This window comes from Martes martes (assembly GCF_963455335.1).
Source record: "Martes martes genome assembly, chromosome: 16".
NCBI lineage: Eukaryota > Metazoa > Chordata > Mammalia > Carnivora > Mustelidae > Martes > Martes martes.
Window position 1 is genome coordinate 21094703 of NC_137904.1, and position 17717 is coordinate 21112419.

Sequence of the window (17717 nt, forward strand, 5' to 3'; positions counted from 1 at the left end):
ATGAGCTTTCAGTTAGAAATCACCAAACACTGGAGGAATGCCAATGCCAAGAAAGAGTCGCCATGCTCAACAAACCGAAAACCTTCTATCAGAGGACAAAGAAACAGAACAGGCAAATCAGAGCTTTAAAATACATATAATCTGGGGTGCCTGGGTGGCTCAGTTGGTTGCGTGGCTGACTCCTGATTTTGGCTCAGGTCATGATCTCAGTCAAAGTTGTGGGATCATGCCCTGCGCTGGGCTCTGCACTGGGCATGGAGCCTGCTTCAGATTCTCTCTCGCCCTCTCCTTCTGTCTCACCCCCTCGTCCTCCCTAAAGAAAGAAAGAAAGACAGACCTAGAAGTTTCAATATTCACGTAATAGGAATTCCACAAAGAGAAAGCACAGAGAACAAAGCACAGAAACTACTCAAAGAAACAGAAGAAAGTGATTCTTCAGAACTTAAGAAACTCATGAGTCTTCAGACTGAAGATATGGTAAATACAGAGCAACATGAAGGATAAGAGACCTATATCCTAGTAAAATTCCAGACCAGCCCCTCTCCCTAATCTCAAAGGCTTCCAGAGCAAAATAAAAATCAAATGAAAATAGATTACCTTACTAAGGAGTAAGAATCAGATTGACCAAATTTTTAACAGGCAACAAGAAATGCCAGACCAAAGATTTGCCCAGTCTATCATACAACAGCTAATGGGTAGAAGCAATCTGTGTGTCCACCCACAGATGAATGGATGAACAAAATGTAGTGTATATATACAATGAAATATTCAGTCTTAAAAAGGTATGAAATTCTGAGACATTGTACAACATGGATGAACCTTGAAACATTGTACTAAGTAAAATAAGCCAGACACAAAAGAATAAATATTGTTTGATTCCATTTGTATGAGGTACCTACACTAGGCAACTCAGAGAAACATAAAAAAGAACACAGGTTCCCAGAGATGGGAAAGGACATAATGGGCATTACTCTTTAATGGATAAGAGTTTCTGTTTGGGGTAATGAAAAAGTTTTAGAAATAGAAGTGGTGATGGTTGTATAATATTGTGAATATAATTAACGCTGTTGAGTTGCACACTTGAAAATTATTAACATGATATATTTTATGTATATACTAACATGATTTAAACAAAAGAAAAAAAGGAAATAAGAAACCCGAATAGACCAATTAATAACCATGGAAGAAATCACAGTGAGAGTCAAAGATCTACCTTTAAGAGAGTAACACACCCAGATGGTTTTACAGGCAAGATCTACCAGCTCTGACAAAGTATCAACATCCAGAATATATAGAAACAATAAGAAAGGAATAAATAACTCAACAGACAAAAAGGCAATGGGTAACAGGCATTTCAGAGGAAACACAAATGGCCAATAATCAAAAGATAACTAGTCTCAATAGTCACCAGGGAAATGGAAAATGAAAGGAACACAATGCTATTTTTCATCCACCAATTAAATAAAATAGGAAAACTGACAATATAAAGCTTTCTTGAAGGTACGGGGAGTGGGCACTCACATACTCTGCAGATGGTACTCTAAAATAGATAAAGCCTCTTGGGAAGGCAAATGGGCAGCGGTTATTAAAATTTTAATTGGACTTTACCCACGACATAATCTATCCTAGGGAAATATTTATCGATGTGCAAAAAGGGATCACTTTTAAAGATTAGAAGCAAACAACCCAGTGATAGGAAAATTATTAAATAATCTGTGGTATGTTATACTACGGAATTCTAGGCATCAATTATAAAGAACGAGGTAGGGGCGCCTGGGTTGCTCAGTTGGTTAAGCATCTGCCTTTGGCTCAGGTCATGATTTCAGGATCTTGGGATCGAGTCCCATGTCCAGTTCCCTGCTCAGTGGGGAGTCTGCTTCTCCCTCTGCCTCTCCCCTCTATTTGTGCTCTCTCTCTCATGTGCGTGCGCTCGTACTTTCTCTCGCAAAAATAAAGTCTTTAAAAAATAAAATAAATTTAAAAGAATAAAAAGAACAAGGTAGGTTTGTATATCAGTGTGGAAAATCTCTAAAATACATCGTGAGGGTAAAACCAAAAAGTAAGTTTCAGAATGAAGCATATGGTGTGAAACCATTTATTTAAAACCAAACAGCCCAAACCCACAAACTGAAACTACAGATTTCTATAAATGCACAGATAAAAATCGAGAGGAATCCACATTCAGTTGATAATAGTCACTACTGTCATTGCCTGTACAGGCAGCACTAGGATCTCAGGAAAGTTAAAGGGGACTTCAGTTCCATCTGTATATTTATTTGGCTTTTTTTTTAAATAAAGAAAATGCATACCTATATTACTTAATTACTTACATGATTAAAAATACAGAAACTTAAGGAAAAAGAGGCCTGTGGCAATCAGGCCTGATTAAGAAGACAGAAATGAGAATGCTGGCTGCTGTCAAGGGCCCAGCCCCTTTGTCTCTTCTTTGTTCAAGAAAGGTTAGGATTCGTCGATTGTGACCATCTCTGCCTCCTCAGTATTCTCGTCGCGGCTATTTCTACTAGAAAACACACTCAATTCACTCCTCTCTTATTCTCCTTTAGAATCTTCACCTTCCTTCTAAGCATCAGGTCTCCTTCCTACTGGCTCTGAATCTGGGACTGAAACTCCCCAGAGGTAGGAAGAAAAGAAGAGGCAAAGTCATCGTTTTGTCACATCTGAAGTTCTAGTGGCAAATGAGACTTTCCAAAAACTGCCACAGCAGTACAGCCCGTCCCACGTGCTCTTTTCGTCAATGAGACTTTGCTGTTCCTCCGAGTAAGGGGCTGGGGGGAGACTACGTTCCTTCCTCTAATCCTGGCTGCCTTGTGACTCCCTCACACAGTGACTTCCAAGGCCTAGTTCTCTTGGGAGGCCCATTCTTTTTTTTTTTTTTTTTAAAGGTTTTATTTATTTATTTGACAGAGAGAGAGAGATCACAAGTAGGCAGAGAGGCAGGCAGAGAGAGAGGAGGAAGCAGGCTCCCTGCTGAGCAGAGAGCCCGATGCGGGGCTCGATCCCAAGACCCTGAGATCATGACCTGAGCCGAAGGCAGAGGCCCAACCCTCTGAGCCACCCAGGCGCCCCTTGGGAAGCCCATTCTTGGGACCCAGCCACCTCACTGTGAGGAAGACCAAGCAGCCCATGGAAGACAACCCAGCCGAGCTCCCAGTGGACAACAAGCACCAACTGGCCAGCCACGAGAGTGAGCCCTGGATCCCTCAGGCCCCCTCCTGACCCACCCCAGCTGATGCCGCATGGAGCAGAAGTGAGAGACATTCCTGCTGAGGCAGGTTAAATTACAAGAGTGAAATACTTGTCGTCGTGAGCCACTAAGTGTGGTGGTGGTTTGTTATAAGGAAACAGACAACTGGAACAGTTTCCCTCACAAATGTGGATGTCCACCTACATAATTCGCCAGCTGCCCCTCCAGTGATGCCAGGCCAGCAGCAGTCTAAGAGAGATTGCTTTAGAAGACATAGTAAGGAGTGGGAAAGGGGTGTAGACATCTATATCCCACCAAGTTACATGAGATGACATCTGAGGGTCCCTCTTACAAGAAGATGCTGCAGTGAACATACTGAGCTAGGTGCTGAAGCACATCCCAGCGCCATCTTCCTCTAAAGCAGAAGACTGTCTTCTCCAGCGACATTTTACCTTTCGGAAAGCTGCCGGATCTGTGGAATTCCCATATACTTGTGGAAGTGCTCCAGAACATTCATCACACCCTGAAGAAGGTTAGCAACTTCTCCATATTGTCTTCGCCTGGTCATAGCTCTGCAAGGGAATAAGAAGTTGAGAATCTAGAAACCCATGAAGGACACAAGATACAGATATGGAACAACCTACTCCGAGCTCCAAAACAGACATCAACTTGATGTGGTAACCATTTACTGAGCACTAACTGTATACGGTCTTGCACACTGGAGGTGGGGGAAAAAAAAAAAAAGAACTAATCAAACACCTCAAAGTGATATCACTTAGTAAGAGAGACAGAGCCAAGTACATGAGTGGGATAAACTGAGTTCTCAACAGAAATACACATTATGTGCTATGGGAGGTACAAAAGAATGTGTGGGTGATGGATTCTCATTGGGTGGGGACACAGAATCTGGGAAGACTGTGGATTTGGGTTGGCTATTACGGGATTAGCAGACTTTTGACAGAAAACAGGGATAGGAATGTTACTATCTAAGGATTACAGCATATGGGCAAACCAAACACATCTTCCCAAGATACAACAAAGGACATTTTTAGGCATTTATATGTTAACTCAAAGCTGTAGGTGTAAAGCCAATGCTAAGCAACTCTCCCAGACATGTCTACTTTCCCTATGGTTAATAAAGCTTAAATAAAAGGATGTTAATAAAAGCACTGGGAAGGTCAAATTTGTAGATCTAAATTTTTCATTAGGGTTGCGGTTTTAAATTAAATGTTTAATATACAACCTCCCTTAAGAAACATTAAAAAAAAAAAAAGGAGGCATTTAAAAAGACAGGATCAAGTTCAAACCAACTTGGTGTCATGGTGCTACTGCAGCCTGGTTGGATAGTCCGGTGGGAAGAGATATCTGGAGCATCTGGAGCAAGGGACATGGAAACTGCTCTTCTAGTCTACTGCTTGTTGGCTCATATCTCTGATTACTACTCACAGGAGAATAGACTAGGGTTTGCTGGAGCTCATAACCTTCCTGGAGAGATCAGGAAGGAGTCTGACCCTGTCCACTTCCCAGCTTCAGACACTGCATCTAAATTTCTGTGAAGATGTTCTTTCTCTGTCTACACATGAGACACTACTGAGGCTGAGGCAGGGCAAATTCTCAGCCGCGTCAAAATCTTGCTGGTAAAAGAGGCCTTTGGATTGCCTCTTATGGTAAATAACCAGTGCCTCCTTTGAATACTACTTCTAATGTCCTCAGGCATCATTCCCTACAGCTTCTCTATAAACCAAACAGGATGCTACCATCTGTGAAAAAGTGGGTTGAAAAAAAAAAGGGCGATGAATGATAAATCAAGACTTTCTTTTTCTCTCTCTCTCACTTTCTCTCTCTCTCTTCGTTTCTTTTTTAAATCCCTGTTTCTATACAGAACATCCAACAGCATTCCTACTGAGCCCAATACAAGTAGGAAAACTTGCCAAGGCAGGGGCTATAGGGAGAGAGTATGGTCCTGAATGACCCTGCTGGCCTTAATGGTAGAGATCCACCACATTTAAATAAGCTGTATTCTTGGAATCATCCTCCAAGTGTTGTCTGGGTCCCTTCCACACTCACTGGCAACTCACTTCAAACTTTCAGGTGTTTGCGACGTTTTGAACACCAGAGGGCACAAAGCCAAATGGTGACTAAACACTTGAGACCAATTTGCAGAAAGTGGGGCAGGAGAGTGAGCCTTCCCTGGCTGAGTAAAATACCTATGATGCCATTTTCTTTACGTGGCACGTTCATTTCCTGTGGACCCCAAAGAGAAAGCGGACGCTGCTTACTCAAGGGAATCCACGCCACCTGCTAACATGTGCAGATGGTTCAGCGTTGTGATCGACGTGGTCAGGTGGCGTTTGGCATGATCTAGCTGTTTAATATCGCGGGTGATTTCTTTAACCTACGTAGTGAGAAACCACAGGAGAAAAAGGAAGAAGGTTTAGAAACGTGGAAATCCATTTGCAAGTAGCTCCACAAGAAAATAAGGCAAATGAAGCAAGGAAAAACAAAAAACAAAAAAACCTGAGGTCAGCCCCTGGAGAAAACACAGACATTCTCATCATATAAAATCGAAATACCTTCCAATCAGTCCATTTAAATCTCATTTGGCATTTCTTCAGAAGACTTTACCCAGAGGTACAAAATCCTCAACTGTGAGAAGTAAATGAACTTTGTTTTTCACCCCAAAGGGAGCGATCCAAATGGCAATTTAGTATGGAGCTTACAGGGTCCAGGAGCCAAGTTCGGCACATCTCCTCTGGAACAAGGTCAAGAAAGTATGCCTTCTGACAGGAGGGCTACCAGGTTCGATACAGAATGGATAGTGTTAGGCGACTAATTCTGTTGAAACGATCTTTATTCATGAAACCAAGGTTTACTGCCCGATCCCCAGCAAAGAAAGACTTGCTCTCAAATCTCAAGAAGACTAAAATAATGTAACATATGCCTAACATGTACTGTCACAGAGGAGATGTGAAGTCTTCAGGAGCAAGAATGTAACTGGGGAAGTAAAATTCAGACACTGGTGACCCAGTAGATCCAAGAGAAATAAACTCTACCTGGAATACAAGTGTATTTCAGTCACTAGAAAAGCACATTCGGTAATAAAGTGGGAACAATTCTCCAACTTTACTAACATCTAGGCAGAATGTCCCACTAAACTGCCTGAGCTCATGCTGACCAAGAAACTTTCTGAAGAGCAATTTGGTTTCCCAGGTTCTTTGATACCTAGAAGGAAGGGGAGTGCCCTGGACACTAGACACAAATATTCTAGTCCCTGGAAAGACCCAGCTCTCATTAAAGTGAAAAACGTAGTGAGTTAGGTTCACGTGATCCGATTTTTCAGAGTTTGATCACACTGGGTGAACCCATAAAGTAAAGATGATGACCCTTACAGCTTTGTTCCACACCCACAAACTTGCTAAGCTGATCTGGATCTTGGCAGTAAAAGTCTCTCTCACAGAGACTTCCCCATCAAGCCCCCTCTCCCTGTTACTCTTAGGCCATCAAAGTATCTCTACATCTGTTCCCTGGGGGTAGGAGCAGGGGTGTGGGAATAGGCTGAGAACTTCTTTACGGAATAACTGAGCTTAGGGAAAAACAAAATCAGGAGTGGTACAATGAACTAATATAGGAGTTTGGTCCTAGGATCAGATAACCCACTTTCAACACTGACTCATCACCCACTTTTCTACAGAAAAATCCCTGCACCTCTTCTGAGCTTCCTCAGAAGTCTTTGACTATTACATTAAAAATCACAGTCATCTGTGACTCTTCTCATTCCCACATCATTAATCAGCCACTAAATCCTAAATATTCTTTCTGTGCCTCATCACAAAAACTGTCCCTGTCTACTCATCCTTCAGGCCCGCCCTGGAGCTCTGCACCAGAAGTGACTGGTTTCTCCATTCTCAGTATCTTCCGTCTCTCCGCATCACATATCCTGTGCTTTCCTAAACAAACGGAGCTCATGCAAAGGATGCTCAGGTCAAAGTCACAGGGATCATTACACCCGGAGTTAATGTGCCTGAACTGTTAGCCAGGGGCAGCCAAAAAAGGACAGAACATGCTATGGTAGGTTTTGGAGTTAGGCAGCTCTAGGGTTGAATCTCAGCTCTTCCACTCAACAACTCTGTGTCCTAGAATAAGCTCCTTAGCCTCACTGAGTCTGTTTCCTCACCTGTAAGATGGGTAATCACAGGGGCACCTCGGTGTCTCATTCAGTTACGCGTTTGCCTTGGGGGCCAGGGCCCTGGGATCCAGACCTAAGCCCAAGGCAGACGCTTAACCGACTAAGCCACCCAGGCATCCCAATACATAAAATCTTAAAAAAAAGGGGGGGGGGTAATCATGAAAATAATAATGATAATAAAACCTAGTTGATTAAGTTGCTGTGAAAGCTAAATTAGATTACTTATATCAAAGGATATCTATGACAGTAGCTGGCACCCTGAAGGAGCTCAATGAACATCCGTTCTCTCTCCAGTCCCACTTCTTCCTCCCTTTAGCAAAGCACAAGCCAGGAGAGCAAACTGCTGGAAAATAAAACATCTACTAACTTTCACTCTTCAGTGAACAGTGGATGGCACTGAGGCAGCACATCCTTGGGGAAAGAACCATAAATCTGAATCCCTCTCAGATGACAGACAGCTGCCACTCAAAGCCTACTGAATTCTGCAACAAAGCACAAATATTCATATTTTCCCTCTGATGAAAGGGTTCTGTTCCTCTGACCCCTCCTTTGGTAGTTAAGGCCTGTAACACTGCCTGCCTGGGAGGAGGAATAGAAGAGCTGACGGTAAGAACAGCAACAACCGATTCTCACTCAGGGGCTGTGGGTGTCACACGTGATCTCATTTAATTCCCATAATCCTGGGATGTACTCAGGACTATTACCTCCATTTTACAGTGATAAAACCAAGGCACAGATGGGTTCAATGACTTGCCATGGTTTGTAAGTAGAGGGGCTGGATCCCAATGCAGGCAGCCTGCCTTCAGAGGTTGTGCGCTGCACTACTCTGTCAAGCTGCCCGTCTCCCTCTCACTCCATATCCTTCCCTATCTTGCCAAATGGCCACTGAAAGAGAGCTGTAGGATACACAGAAAGGTGACAGCAGTTCTGTTCCTATAGTAATAAATTAGAAGAGAAGGATGTAAGGGAAGAAGAGGATGTAGGGCAAGAAGACTGTAAAGATTTGGGAGTTTCTGGAACCAAAAGAAGTAGGGGGGAAAATGATATTAGCAATGACTTCAGTCACAAGCCTAGTACTATGCTCAGTGCCCTTCACACATTTAATTTTCCAACAGTCCTTTAAGGCAGGTGTTATCGTTCTTATTTTGCAGCTGAAGAAACTGGAATTCAGGCACAATTCAGAGACACGACACTACGTGGTCAGAATGTGAGCGCAGGAGCTAACATTTTATGGTGACCCCTCATGGAGCAGGAGTTGGGGAGGCTGGATTCCCGGTGAGCAGAGAGGCCTCCGGAGTACATCACCAGGGAACACAAATTTGTCAAGGGAGAACTTAATCAAAACCATAAGCACGTATCGTGGCAGGAGACACCCCACCCAGATCCAGTAGCAGTTTTCACACTACACCACGTTACATATCATGTATCTCAACTGAGAAATATACGACATATACAAATGCCAGTGAAAGGAATCCGAAATGACTAGAAAACTATTTTGGGGAGAGAAGAAGAAAACTTTTCCCATTTAAAAACAGGGCTGCAACTGCAGGGCAGCTGGGAGGGTGAGTCACCATATGTCTAGCAGCTCCTCTCGAATCGATCTGGAAGGCACTCCCAGGCCTTGATTCAGAGATGTGGGTGCTGTGGCTGGCAGTGAGTGGGAGAAAAAGCCCAGTAATCAGAATGACTGGACAAGAACTGAACTTCCTCTTCGAGTGCGAGAAAGTCTGGAAGAAAACGAAACTCACCATTTGCTCTGATTTTTCTGCTTTGTCTTTGATATCTTTGATTTTGCCAAAGAGTTGCTGAATAGCTTTCTGAGCCTCTTCAAGTGCCTAGAGTAAGAGAAATGAATGACAAACATTAAGCAACACAAGATAGCACCAGTCACTATCCCATAATCATGTCTAGTTTCAGAAGAAAACTACCACAAAGCTCTCTGGATTCACTATACTTGTGTGGACAATTTCACTGCGCCCAAGCAGTAGACAGACTCTAACATTCGGATACAAACAAATACACAGGATTCTTGCCAACCTGAATCATAAAGTTTTAATTTAAAAAATGATCTCCCTCCATCCATCTCAGGGATGACTACAGGTTTTTAAAAAAAAATTTATTTTAGTTTTATTTTATTAATTTTATTTATTAAACTCAATTAATTAACACAGTGTTATTATTAGTTTCAGATGTAGAGTTCAGTGATTCATCAATTGCATATGACACCCAGGGCTCATGACATCACGCGCCCTCCTTAATGCACATCACCCAGTTACCCCATCTCCCCACTAACCCTCCCCTCCAGCAGCCCTCAGTTTATTTATTCATTTTTTAATGGTTTTGGTTTTTTTTTAATTTTTTTATTTTAATAAACATATAATGTATTTTTATCCACAGGGGTACAGGTCTGTGAATCGCCAGGTTTACACATTTCACAGCACTCATCATAGCACATACCCTCCCCAATGTCCATTTCCCCACCACCCTCTCCCGTCCCCCCTCCCCCCAGCATCCCTCGGTCTGTTTTTTGAGATTGAGTCTTTTATGGTTTGTCTCCCTCCCAATCCCGTCTTTTCACTTTTTCTTTTCCTACCTCCCCCAACCTGCCCCCCGCCTTGCATCTCCACTTCCTTATATCAAAGAGATCGTATGATAGTTGTCTTTCTCCGATTGACTTATTTCGCTAAGCATGATACCCTCTAGTTCCATCCATGTCGTTGCAAATGGCAAGATGGTTTTGGTTTTTTTTTTTAAGATTTTATCCATTTATTTAACAGAGACAGAGATCACAAGTAGGCAGAGAGGCAGGCAGAGAGAGGAAGGAAAGCAGGCTCCCCGATGAGCAGAGGCCGACGTGGGGCTCGATCCCAGGACCCCGAGATCATGACCCGAGCCAAAGGCAGAGGCCTTAACCCACTGAGCCACCCAGGTGCCCCCTCATTTTATTTCTTATAGTCAAGAGAGTCTTATGGTTTGTCTCCCTCTCTGATTTTGTCTTATTGTAGTGTTTTGTCCCTTTAGGGATTATTACATTATTGATAACAACACGTAAATAAGACATGCACATTTGTGCCTTTTTGTGCATCTGTTTGTACACACACACGTCCATAATAACCATCAAAGCTTATAGAGAGACATAAGTGGCTGTAAGTTGGGAGAAACTCTGAATCTTGCAAGTTCCAGCAGACTGTACTTTCAACAAAATCAACCGCACCTGGGGATTCCAGAACTGTGGCAAACCTTACAGACGTTTCTAGTACCCTGTTTAGAAACCTATGACATGAAGTTAGAAAGAGACACTTAAAACTAACAGTGAGGGGTGCCTGGGTGGCTCAGTGGGTTAATCAGTGCATTAAAGTCTCTGCCTTTGGCTCAGGTCATGATCCCAGGGTCCTGGAATCGAGCCCCGCAAAGGGCTCTCTGCTCAGTGGGGAGCCTGCTTCCCCCTCTCTCCCTGCCTCCCTCTCTGCCTACTTGTGATCTCTGTCAAATAAATAAATAAAATCTTAAAAAAAAAGCCACACCAAAAAACAAACTAATGGTGAGCCAAAGGCTTCTTACTGAAAAACTGAGAAGACAGATGCCACACATTAAAAGTACGCTAAGCCATGGTCACGTCTGTGAGTAGGGGAAGCAATGTTCAGGGAGTTGTCAGGGTGCTAAAACCACACAAGCGCAGAACATTTGTACTTGGAAAAGATGCGGCAGCCAGAACAACTCACACTGCATTTCATCAAACATACTTTATTTACGTTGGACTGAAGAGTGGCCTGTCCCAACCAGGCCTCACGAGCCTTCTCTGAATAAGGCCAGTATAAGCCTAGAGCCGTGTGTGGCCCTCTCAGCCTGCACAGGGAAGCAGCCAGGCTCCCTGACAGCGGCACCCCACAGAGCCGAGACGAAGAGAGAAGGACAGAAGCCTGGACAGAATGATTTGGACTCCTGTGTCCAGCTATACCCAATGAAAAAAGCTACCTCTAGACCACAAACTCACACATCTTCTCTTTGCACTTAAAAAAAAAAATCCCCCCAAAACAAACGCGGGGTGGTTTCTTCTGCAGATTCCTTCCTGGCTGGAGGCGGGGTTTGTGCCTTCCTTTCCTTCGTAGGTTTCCCGGGCTGTCCACTTCTGATACTGGGACTCCTTGCTGCTTCTGGAGTTCCTTGCCCCATGTGTGGCTCAATCCCAAACAGGAGTTGCACACGCTGAGCTGTCGCATGACTGTGTTACGGCTTCTAACATGCATGTCCAGAAGGTCCTCTGAGAAGCCGTTCCTTCAGCCCACTGTGGCTGAGCCTGAGGGGACATTATTCTGGCAGTGGCTTGTACCCCCACCTGGGGCAGGCCAGGTCGGCACGTGTTCTCTGTGCTGGATCGCTTCACTTGTATCTACAAAGGTTTGTGAGCAAAGGAGTTTTATACTTGTGATTTCTGCCGCCTAGACATAGAATCTTAATCACCAGAAGGTCTGGTCTTCAAACAAGAGTTGGCACTGCTCCTGGGGCCCCAAATTCCTAACTTGGGAAATGTTACCTACAGAGTAGGAAATGATCAAAAGATGAGACGGAATGGAAATGGGTCGCACTGAGCAGCTTCTCTCAATCCCATTCTGTCCCAAGAGGGTGCCTCACTTGGCCATCTTCCCTCCCAGTTTCCTGCCATCCTGCCCTTCTCATTCTAGGACTCAGCACCCCCAAAACGGCTGTGGTGCTGTGAGAGAATCCTGTGTTTTCCAGTCAGCAGGCAGCAGTGTGAGCCCGCCTCTGCTGTCTCACTCTGTGTGCAACTTCTCTGGGCATCTGTTTCCTCATCTGCAAAGTGGTGATAATGGCACTTACTTCCATGGTTCTGGGGAAGACTTAATGACGTAACAGGTGTAAAAAACTGCACAAATATTAGGTTTATTTCCAGGGCTCAGGACGACCCAAGCAAATGCATGCTGCACCTCTGCACAGACACAAAGAGACACGCACATATAATGTCCCCTTGACCATGCCTTTCCTTCTCATTATGACCACAGGGCTGCCCACCATCTGATGTTTCCTACCCTAAGCCCCTCCCTGAGTGAATCCTCATCTACTCAGTCCACCTCCCCATCCCAAGAATTCTCTTCCTCATTTCTAAAATTCACCTCCTCAAAACCAGCATATAAGCAAGAGTCTTTTGAGCGCTGCTTACTACCATTATCAACCAACTTCAGACTTCCTAAGATTATGACAAACCAAGTCTTAACAAAATTAAAACGATAAAAAGGAATAAAAAATATTGAATCTCCATTTACAACCAAAGGAGGGAAGTTTCAAAATAAAATGTTCAACACAGCTACCGACAGTGTGCAAACCTCTGCTATATCCCATGGCCTAGTTCAAATGCCACTTCTTCCCTTTCCCTCCCAGTGCCCTTGCCTGTAAACACGCATGCAGCACACGGTGGAATCAATTCATTCATCATCTGGGTGCCTCTGATCCTTTATGCATACTTAACATTTATAATAATTTGGGGGGGGAATGTGTCTTTTGGTTGGACCATGACATTCCTAACAGGAATGGATGTATCTCATTCATTGCGACTTACTGGCATTGAAGGCAGTGCCTAGAATACTACAGTAGGCTCTCAATACGTTTATTAAGTTGAATTTTAAAATCCATCACAGTATACACACACACACACTCCATCTTTGCTCTCAGGATAGTCAGGTAACAAATACATTAACCACAGTAGTTCTGGCTGTGCCAGCATTTCAACTGCAGACCTCCTTTCAAGCAATATAATTCAGTTTTGCAATCCTCCCAAACTGAAAAAAATACAGGCTAATTAATCTAGGAAATGAGACAGGAAATGTTTTACCTTGCTATGCTATCAATTTTTTTTTTTTTAATTTATCTGACAGACACAGATCACAAGTAGGCAGAGAGGCAGGCAGGTGGGGAGGGGAAGCAGTCTCCCCACTGAGCAGAGAGCCCGATGCGGGGCTCGATCCCAGGACCCTGAGATCATGACCTGAGCTGAAAGCAGAGGCCCAACCCACTGAGCCACCCAGGCGCCCCTATGCTATCAAATTTTATAAAACTGTAGCTGGAGTAGTAAATTACTCACTCATATATATGTGTGTGTGTACACACATATATACACACACACAATTATGTATTTTTCATATATATACTTTATATATATGTATATAAAATTTCATCTACCCCAGAACCTTCCATATATTCCTCTCCTCCCCATTTATGAAAGGCATTTTTCTATGATTGTCTTTGAATAAACTGTATTTTTAGATTATCTCAGATATCTGTAAACACTAGATCATAATTTTTCCTTCAGAAATTATTGCTAAATCATTGTGTTTTGGCCATGCTGCTCAGGAACTAGAACAAATCCTAATATCCACTTTATTCAGTCAACAAACATGATACTAGAGATGCAGGGATAAAAAATGTAATTCCTGCTCTCAAGGAGTTTATATTCTAATAAGGCAAATAGGATAATAAATAGTAAAAACATTGAGATATGATAAAGATATGTACAGAATGTTGTGGGAGCCCAGAGAGCCCATCGCCAGCACTGGCTTTTGTTTGTTTGTTCATTCATTTGGTAGGAGGAGAGAAAGAGAAGGAAGGGAGGCCACATATTCACCGTGAAGGCCACAACTTTACAAACTACAATTTAAGCCAGAATGTTTTAAAATAATAGCGGTAAGGGGCGCCTGGGTGGCTCAGTGGGTTAAAGCCTCTGCCTTCAGCTCAGGTCATGATCCCAGGGTCTTGGGATCGAGCCCCACGTCAGGCTCTCTGCTCAGCGGGGAACCTGCTTCCCTTCCTCTCTCTCTGCCTGCCTCTCTGACTACTTGTGATCTCTGTCTGTCAAATAAATAAATAAAATCTTTTTAAAAAAAGGTAAAATAAATAAATAAAATAATAGCAGTAAGAGTAGGGAGTGCTTTAAAAATGCTATTTTAATTAATAACTTAAATTAATAATACATTAATAAATTAATAATTTTAAAATGCTATTAAAACTGTTATTTTTCAAATCTATACTCTTGCCACAAATTCTCACTTTCCAGCCACAGAGACCTTCACTGTCTTGTGACTGAAGACAACCTATATCTGAACTGTTACTCTGTCAGCATTTCATTAATTCATTCCTTCTATCATTCAACAAATATTTATTTAAGATTTTATTTATTTATTTGACAGAGAGAGAGCACACAGGGGAAGCAGCAAAGAGAGAGGGAGAAGCAGGCTTCCTGCTGAGCAGGGAACCCAATGCAGGGCTCAATCCCAGGACTCCAGGACCAAGACCTGAGCCGAAGGCAGACGCTTAACTAACTGACTGAGCCCCCCAGACGCCCCATCAACAAATACTTACTGAGCATCTTCCATGTACCAGGTATTCCTCTAAGCACTGAAAACCCAATAGCGGATGAGACAGACATGGTCCTTCTCCCTGTCCTCAAGGAACTTACTCCGAGAAGTGGGATGTGGGGGAAAATATTGGAAAAAAAACAACTAACTGAAGAAAGGAAGGAGAAAATTTCAGAGAGGGACAGGTGTGTTGGAGGAACTAAGGAGGGCAGTGGGAGTGAGGGAGATGGGTCACAGAAGAAAGAACACATGAATTGGGACCTGCAGGATGAGGATGAGTCTGGATTCTCAGATCTGGAGTAAGAGAATTCCAAGTAGAGAGAACAGCAAATAAAAGATCTTGATGCAGAAAAAGACCTCGGTGTTTGGAAGGACCAAAAGTAAGGCAGTGGACGGCAGGGTCATCGAGTGGGAAGTGCTAGTAATTTGGAGAAGCAGGCAGTTGCTGGAGCCTGGGGGGCCTCAAAGACCTGGTAAAATCACGGGATTTTGTTCGAAGCACAATGAGAAGCCACTGAAGGGTTTTAAAGGAGGGACTGGCAAACGGTTTACATGCATAAAAGACCGCCCTGGCTGCTGTGTGGCAGGGGCTGTAAGAGGCAGGCATGAAAGAAGAGACTGCTGGGAAGGGCTGGTCTAGGTGAGAAACAGGGCAGGTCTAGAGCAGGCCGCCAGCAGTGCTGGGAAGAAGCCGAGTGACTGGGATTTCTGGGAAGATCTCACCTATGGGACTCACTGATGACTGAATGTGGCTAATGAGGGAAAGGAAAGAATCAAGGATTACTCTTTGGACTCAGAGCTCAGCACCCAGTCTGCCTGTCCCTCTCCCCTTGCTCCTATTGCGTGTGCATGCACGCGCTCTCTCTCAAATAAATAAGTATTCTTTAAAAATTTATGTATGCTAGGATCGAGAATTACCACTGATTCTGACAACAGGGACGTTGCTGACGACCTTGACAAGAGCAGCTGCAGTGGAGTCGAGGGGATGGAAGTGGACTGTGACGATGTGATGAATGGAGGCGAGTATAGAGCAGGGGCCACCACACAAAATATTTACTATCTGGCCCGTAGCAGGAAAAGGCTGCTGACCCCTGGTGTAGATTATTTTTTCAACACGTGTTTGCTATGAGAGGTGAGAAAAATGGGGCAAGAGATGGGAGTGAAGGGAGGACATTTTGAAGACGAGCAATGCTTGCACCTGCCAAGTGTGGGAATGATTCAACAGAAGAGGAGAAGCTGCTTTGGGAGGTTGGGAGGGGGTATGGTAATGGGACAATAAGAGAAGAGACAAACTTTTTTACAAAGTTCTGAGATTATTTGGTGTATAAATATTAGCTCTTGGGGCGTCTGGGTGGCTCAGGCAGTTGGGTGTCCAACTCTCGATTTTGGCTCAGGTCACAATCTCACAGTTGTGGGATTAAGGCCCCAAGTCAGACTCCGCGCAGAGCTGAGTGTGGAGCCTGCTTGGCCTTGTCTCCCTCTGCCTCTCCCCCACCACTATTCACGCCTGTGCACGTCCACGCACACTCTCTCTCAAAAAAAATGTATTAGCTCTCAAACAAGGCTATAAATGTCCTTTAGAGTGTAGACCAAGGACACAACTGGCATTCTTATATCCTCTATAGGTTCAGGCAATCACCCATTCTGGCTGCCACAAGGACAGGCCCAGTTTCTGACTGCTGTCTCAGTATAATTATTAACAGCTTCTTCTGGAAAGTGACTCTGGGGACTGAGCATATACACAGTCACATCACCTACAGCATCTAACCAAAGCCAGAGCACAGCTGGAACTTGCCAAAAACTTGCCAACTCATTAAAACTGTCACAGGGCACTTCCCAGAGGAGCAGCCATGCCGAGACCACAGCTCTGAATGCGGGGTGCTGACACTCCTGCCCTTCCCTAACCAGCAGTGGTTCAAAAACGCTGTACCACGCTTTCTGTAACTGTTCTCTACCTGGCAAATATGGAGTCTCATGCCCCTGATGCTGCAAGGGGTCAATAAATTCTAAACCCTCTGGAGTCTTCTAAAAAATGTCAGGTCATGGTGTAAAAAAGCACTACCTGAAAGGCAACTGCCCACCAGCAAGGACTGGCTTTTTGGGGCACAGCTTGCACAGAATTCTGTGATATTACTGATCATGTCATGCACAGTGATGCTCTCATGGCATTAGAAGAACCATCTTCTAGCCAAATATCCCAAGACACATGACATTCAGCTGAGAAAGGCTAAAAGGACCAAGTTCAATACTTGGGTGTAAGGTCTGAAGAAGCGTGCACGATCCCTTCTCAGACAGTTTCTAGCCGAAGCTCCTTTCGATCTGGCATCGTACAGGAACTGTCTTTGCTGAAGGCACCACGTTTTTCTTCCAGCAAACAAGTAAGATTCACACAATCCTCCCATTTCACAGTCTTAAAGAAAGATAAACTGTTTGCCAGATTTTTTTTTTTCAGACTGGAATACTTCTCATTATAACAATGTACGAAGTTGAGGAAACTTAATACAACTCCTTTTCCAGAAGTCAACCGGGTTCTTCTGAAGCTCATTCCATTAAGCGTGTCCATTCTCAACACACACCCTGATGTTTGCTATCTAATCTCTAATAATCAATGACGTGGGAAGAGGAGTGTTTGGTCATTCGGAAGGATCATTAAAGACTTATAAAAGGTTTAGATTTTATTTTCAAGTAACGCTAAAATACTTTTACTACCTGGCTAATCAGAAAATGTGCTGAAGGATAGATTCTGGAGCTGTCCCTAGAAACTCTTTAAAAGAAAATGTGGCTACTTTCCCACTCCAGGCTGTATGTGGATTAAAAACAGAAATAATCACCCAAAAATGTCTGCTTTCAATCTCCCCTTACCGGAATTTCTAAACTGAGCACAGGAGCGTGGCTGCCGCCGGAATCGAGGGTGTTACTAAGCGGCAGTTACTACAGTGGTCCTCGTTAGAAACTCTAA

At 43.7% G+C, this 17717-nt stretch overlaps 1 protein-coding gene across 1 annotated transcript in view; it reads right to left on the reverse strand.

Moving 5' to 3' along the window:
- The window catches only part of VPS53 (VPS53 subunit of GARP complex), a 135074-nt gene that overhangs the window by 90321 nt on the left and 27036 nt on the right, over positions 1 to 17717 (reverse strand). The window contains exons 5-7 of the mRNA XM_080826206.1: positions 9140 to 9226; positions 5485 to 5600; positions 3658 to 3777 (exon numbers count right to left, since the gene is read on the reverse strand). Of these exons, the coding sequence (XP_080682332.1) occupies positions 3658 to 3777; positions 5485 to 5600; positions 9140 to 9226 (323 nt within the window). The remainder of the gene's footprint in view (positions 1 to 3657; positions 3778 to 5484; positions 5601 to 9139; positions 9227 to 17717) is intronic.